General features: G+C 36.6%; 1 protein-coding gene across 1 annotated transcript in view; it reads right to left on the minus strand.

Moving 5' to 3' along the window:
- Positions 1-322: 322 nt before the first annotated feature.
- Positions 323-5000, minus strand: part of LOC138862410 (uncharacterized) — a 47484-nt gene continuing 42806 nt past the window's right edge. Inside the window, exon 4 of the mRNA XM_070124482.1 lies at positions 323-1595. Coding sequence (XP_069980583.1) covers positions 1366-1595 — 230 coding nt within the window. The 3' untranslated portion in view covers positions 323-1365. The remainder of the gene's footprint in view (positions 1596-5000) is intronic.

Below are 5000 nucleotides of genomic sequence, written 5' to 3' on the forward strand. Positions count from 1 at the left end.
GCCGCCAGGGTGCGGGATTTCTCTTCGTGGCGGAAATTAAGAGTTTCTGTGTTAGCATCTGCACCAGAACGGGAGGGAAAAAGGAGTCAGGGCGAGTGGTGGTTGTTACTTCGCTGCGTTAGTCGCTCTTGTGAGGAATTTCGCTTTGCGCTTCCCTCCTCGCTTTTGTTTTGGTTTTCCTAGCGCTTTCCTGCTATGTTTTTGTTTTTTCTTAGCGGTTTCTGGCTTCGGTTCTTTTTTTTTAGCGGTTTCTGGGTTTGTTTGTTTTTTCTAGCGGTTTCTAGCTTCGTTTCTTTGTTGTTCTTAGTGCTTTCTGGCTTCGTTTGTTGTTGTTGTTGTTTTGCTTTTTTTAGCGGTTTCTGGCTTCGTTTTTCTGTTTTTAGCGCTTTTTCGCCGTGGCGTTTTCTAGCGCTTTCTCGCTCCGATGTTGTTGCACCTTCCCATTCCTATGAACTTGCGTTTCTCTTCCCAGTATTTTGGCTTCTTTTGGTAAATCATTTTGCCTCTGGAGTTTTCCTTTTCGGATTCCAAACTCCGCTTCAGTTTTGTGTATTTCTTTGGAGTAGGATATTAGGAATATATATATATATATATATATATATATATATATATATATATATATATATATATATATATATATATATATGTATATATATATATATATATATATATATATATATATATATATATACGATGACGCAACTGAAGAACACAGACTAATGTATGTGGTGAAAAAGCTATGGACAAAGGCAAAAACGTGAATTACATAATAACAACATAAAGACACATGGAAATAGAGGCAATATTAACATTTCTATTCAAAACATATCTAAATAACAAATTTCCTTTCTCTGATCTTGAATCCACATAATCACTTTTGTTTCTCTGTCCTGTAAGGTAGTTACACATATTGTATATGTTTTTTTTCACAAAGAAATACTTATATTATAAATGTATATAGATATGTGTTCATATATATACATATACATACATATATATATATATATATATATATATATATATATATATGTATATATATATATGTGTGTGTGTGTGTGTGTGTGTGTGTGTGTGTGTGTGTGTGTGTGTGTGTGTGTGTGTGTGTGTGTGTGTGTGTGTGTTTTGCATATAGTGTTTCAAGGTTTGATATTTCTTTGTAGCTCAACAAACCGACCGAAAAATACATATATACAAAAAACGAAAAAACTCTAACCTACAAACACATCAATATATGTACATCCACTCAACTACATGACCAGAAGAAAGTTGAAAAAAAAAAAAAAAAAAACGACCAAAAAAAAAATATTAACAAAATCATCTAAAAAAAAAATCCCCCCCCATTCCCTAATCCCTGATACCCAATCCCTAATCCCTCCTGACGCAGATGATCCCCTTTCTCTCATTAATCTCCTTGGGGAACGGTAGGAGAACGATGTCATCCGAAGTGCGGTTGTAGTGGGCGCTCATCCAGTCGTACTCAACATGTCCCGAACTTGTTACGAGAGTCTCTGCCCTGGGTCTGTGGATCCGCTTGTGCTGGACGTAGCGGCGAGCGGGTACCCACATGCTCGACATCCGCCTGGCCTTGACGCAGTCTGTTGGGTAGGAAGACAGGAGTTAGGAGGGTAAGTAGATCGATAGATAATTTGTGGGGTTGTGTGTGAAGGGGGGGGGGAGGAGGGAGGGAGAGGGAAGGGTGAGGAGGGAGGAGGGAGGAGGAGGGAGGGAGGGAGGGAGGGAGGGAGGGAGGGAGGGAGGGAGGGAGGGAGGAGGGAGGGAAGGGAGAGAGGGAAGAGAGAGAGAGAGAGAGAGAGAGAGAGAGAGAGAGAGAGAGAGAGAGAGAGAGAGAGAGAGAGAGAGAGAGAGAGAGAGAGAGGTGGGGGGAGGGGGCGAAAGGGAGATGGAGAAGAAGACAGGGAGATAAATAGGTAGAGGAAGAGGGAAAAGGAGAAGTAGAGAGGGAGAGGAAGATGAAGGAATACACAGAAACAGAAACATAAACAGAGCGACAGTCAGAGAGGGATGAAAAAATTATTAACCAAGGAAGAGAGACATAGCAAGAGAGAGAAAAAGAAAAGAAAAGAAAGACAGAAAATTACAGACAGACAGAATAGACACAAAATAGGAACAAAAATCACATATCAATTCATTCGTGGTATAAAATATCCGCAGAGTTATGCACGCAAACTTGTAATCAGCACGATATATCACATGGAAATTCAATTCCTAAAATAAAATTTCTACACATCTCTCCTGTAAACATATACTGAATACCAAATAAAAATAAAAAATACAAGCGAAACTTAGAATATCTAAATAAAAATGAATATGTGTGTTTGTGTGTGTGTGTGTGGGGGGGGGTGTTTGTGTGTGTGTATGGCTGGGTGGATTGGTATATGCGTGTGTGTTTGTGTGTGTGTTTGCGTGCTTGTGTGTGCGTTTGTGCTTGTGTGTGCGTTTGTGTGTGCGTTTGTGTTTGTATTTGTGTGTGCGTTTGTGTTTGTTTGTGTGTGCGTTTGTGTTTGTGTGTGCGTTTGTGTTTGTGTGTTCGTTTGTGTTTGTGTGTTCGTTCGTGCTTGTGTGTGCGTTTGCGTGCGTGCGTATATATCCGTGCGCGCGTATATGTGTATGCGAAACCTAACCTTTTCTCCTTATCTTTCCCTCCAAACGCCCCCCCCCCCCCCCAGCTTCTACAAACCAACCCGCAAATAATAATCTACATCAACCACTCTACGTCACGTTCTCCTGAAAAGAAGGAGAGAGAAAAAAAACATCACATTTTCCCGTCCCTTCGTCGGGTACGTCACCCAGCGCCATCTATTGACAAAAATCTCCATTCAGACTACAGACTTGGATTTATGGCATATTGATTGGTTAAATAAATAATACCTCATCTAATTCGAGTTTATTAGATCTCACCAAATCCGTTATTAAGAAATCGTTCAGTGAAGTTACAAAATTAATTCATACGGATTTGAATTCGTGAACACATCGGCCAGACACAAAAAAAAAAAAAAAAAAAAAAAAAAAAAAAACTGAAATTACAAAGCATAACATGAACGTAAAAATAGAGATTTGTATATTTCCATAATTATGTTTCCTTGAAAAATCTGTAATCGGTTCTAAATCGGTTTTGGAATTTACTAGAAGGAAAAAAAGAGTTGTAATCGTATTTCCAAATTTTCCCTTCTAGGTAAATCATTTCAACATTCTTTATTTTATTTTTTCTTCTTCTTTTTGGAAGATTATAATATAAATAAGAACAATAATGATAAAGGTAAGAGTGGTAGATGTAATAGCATTAGGAACAGTAATAATAACAACTATAATAACGATAATGATCATAAAAAGCAAGAACAATAATGTTTAATTATAAAGAGAATGATAACAACAGCAACAATGATGATAATGATAATAAAGATAATAATAATAATAATAACAATTATAATAATGATAATAACAATACCAATAATAATAATAATACCAATAACAATAATAACAACAACAGCAATAATAATAATGATGATAATAATAATGATAATGATAATAATAATAATAATAATAATAATAATAATAATAATAATAATAATAATAATAATAATAATAATAATAATAATAATAATAATGATGATAATAATAATAATATCAATAATATCAATAATTAAAAAAATACGAACGATGATAATCATAACAATAATAACAAAAGTAACGATAGTAACAACACACGACGATAATACCAATGATGATAACGCCTCAACAACCTCCACAACGCATAATAACCGTAACAAACAACAAAAGCAAAACCCGCCATTTCTACGGCTCTGCGAAACCGGTATCAGGAACTCCTCTCTCTTCTCTCACTCGTGCCAATACAATTAGGCAAATCTCGCCACTAAAGCCATGCAAATTGTTATGAAACACTAATATCTAAATTTTGGGAAAAAATGTTAACGAGAGATCGAGGCGGGAGGAGGAACAACGTTTTGGCTCGGGTGTGTTGTTTTGTGTGAGAGTTGGTGGGGTTTGTGTGGGTTTGTGTGGGATCGTGTGGTGGTCTTATTATTATATTATAATTATTATTTCTTCTTATTACTATTATTATTTTAATGTTAGAGCTATTTGCTTCTGTGTGTTTTTTCCATGCATGTTTTTAGATGTTTATATAAGCTTTATGTTTTTTCATTCTTCGTGTGAGAGTTAGTGGGGTTTGTGTGGGATGTGTGGTGGCTTGTGTGTGTTGTTTTGTGTGAGAGTTGGTGGGGTTTGTGTGGGTTTGTGTGGGATCGTGTGGTGGGCTTCTGGCGGTGGGGGGGGGGGTATTAGGGCTATTTTCTTCTGTGTGTTTTTTTTTTCCATGCATGTTTTTAGATTTTTTTTTTATGTTTTTTATGCTTTATGTTTTTTCATTCTTCGTGTGATAAATGTTGGGTTTGTGTGGGATGTCTTGGGGGGGGATGTTATATTAGGGCTATTTGTTGCTGTATTTTTTTTTGTTGTTGTTGTTTTTTTAGGGGGGATGTTTTGTTTCCATGCATGTTTTTCGATGTTTTTATAAGCTTTTATGTTTTTTCTTTCTTCGTGTGAGAATTGTTGGGTTTGTGTGGGATGTGTTGGCACGTGGGGTGGGCTCCGGGGGGGGGGGGTATATTAGAGCTATTTGCTTCTGTTTTTTTTCATGCATGTTTTTAGATGTTTTTTTTTTTTTTGTAAGCTTTATATTTATTCATTCTTCGTGTGAGAAATGTTGGGTTTTGTGTGGGATGTCTTGGGGGGGGGGGGTTATATTATAGCTATTTGCTTCTGTATTTTTTTTTTTTTGGGGGGGTTGTTTTGTTTCCATGCATGTTTTTAGATGTTTTTATAAGCTTTATATTTATTCATTCTTCGTGTGAGAATTGTTGGGTTTGTGTGGGATGTGTAGGCTCGTGTGTTGGTCTTCGGGCGGGGGGGTTATATTAGGGCTATTTGCTTGGGTATATTTGTGTTTTTTTATGCATGTT

This window comes from Penaeus vannamei, chromosome 1, assembly GCF_042767895.1.
Source record: "Penaeus vannamei isolate JL-2024 chromosome 1, ASM4276789v1, whole genome shotgun sequence".
Taxonomy (NCBI): domain Eukaryota; kingdom Metazoa; phylum Arthropoda; class Malacostraca; order Decapoda; family Penaeidae; genus Penaeus; species Penaeus vannamei.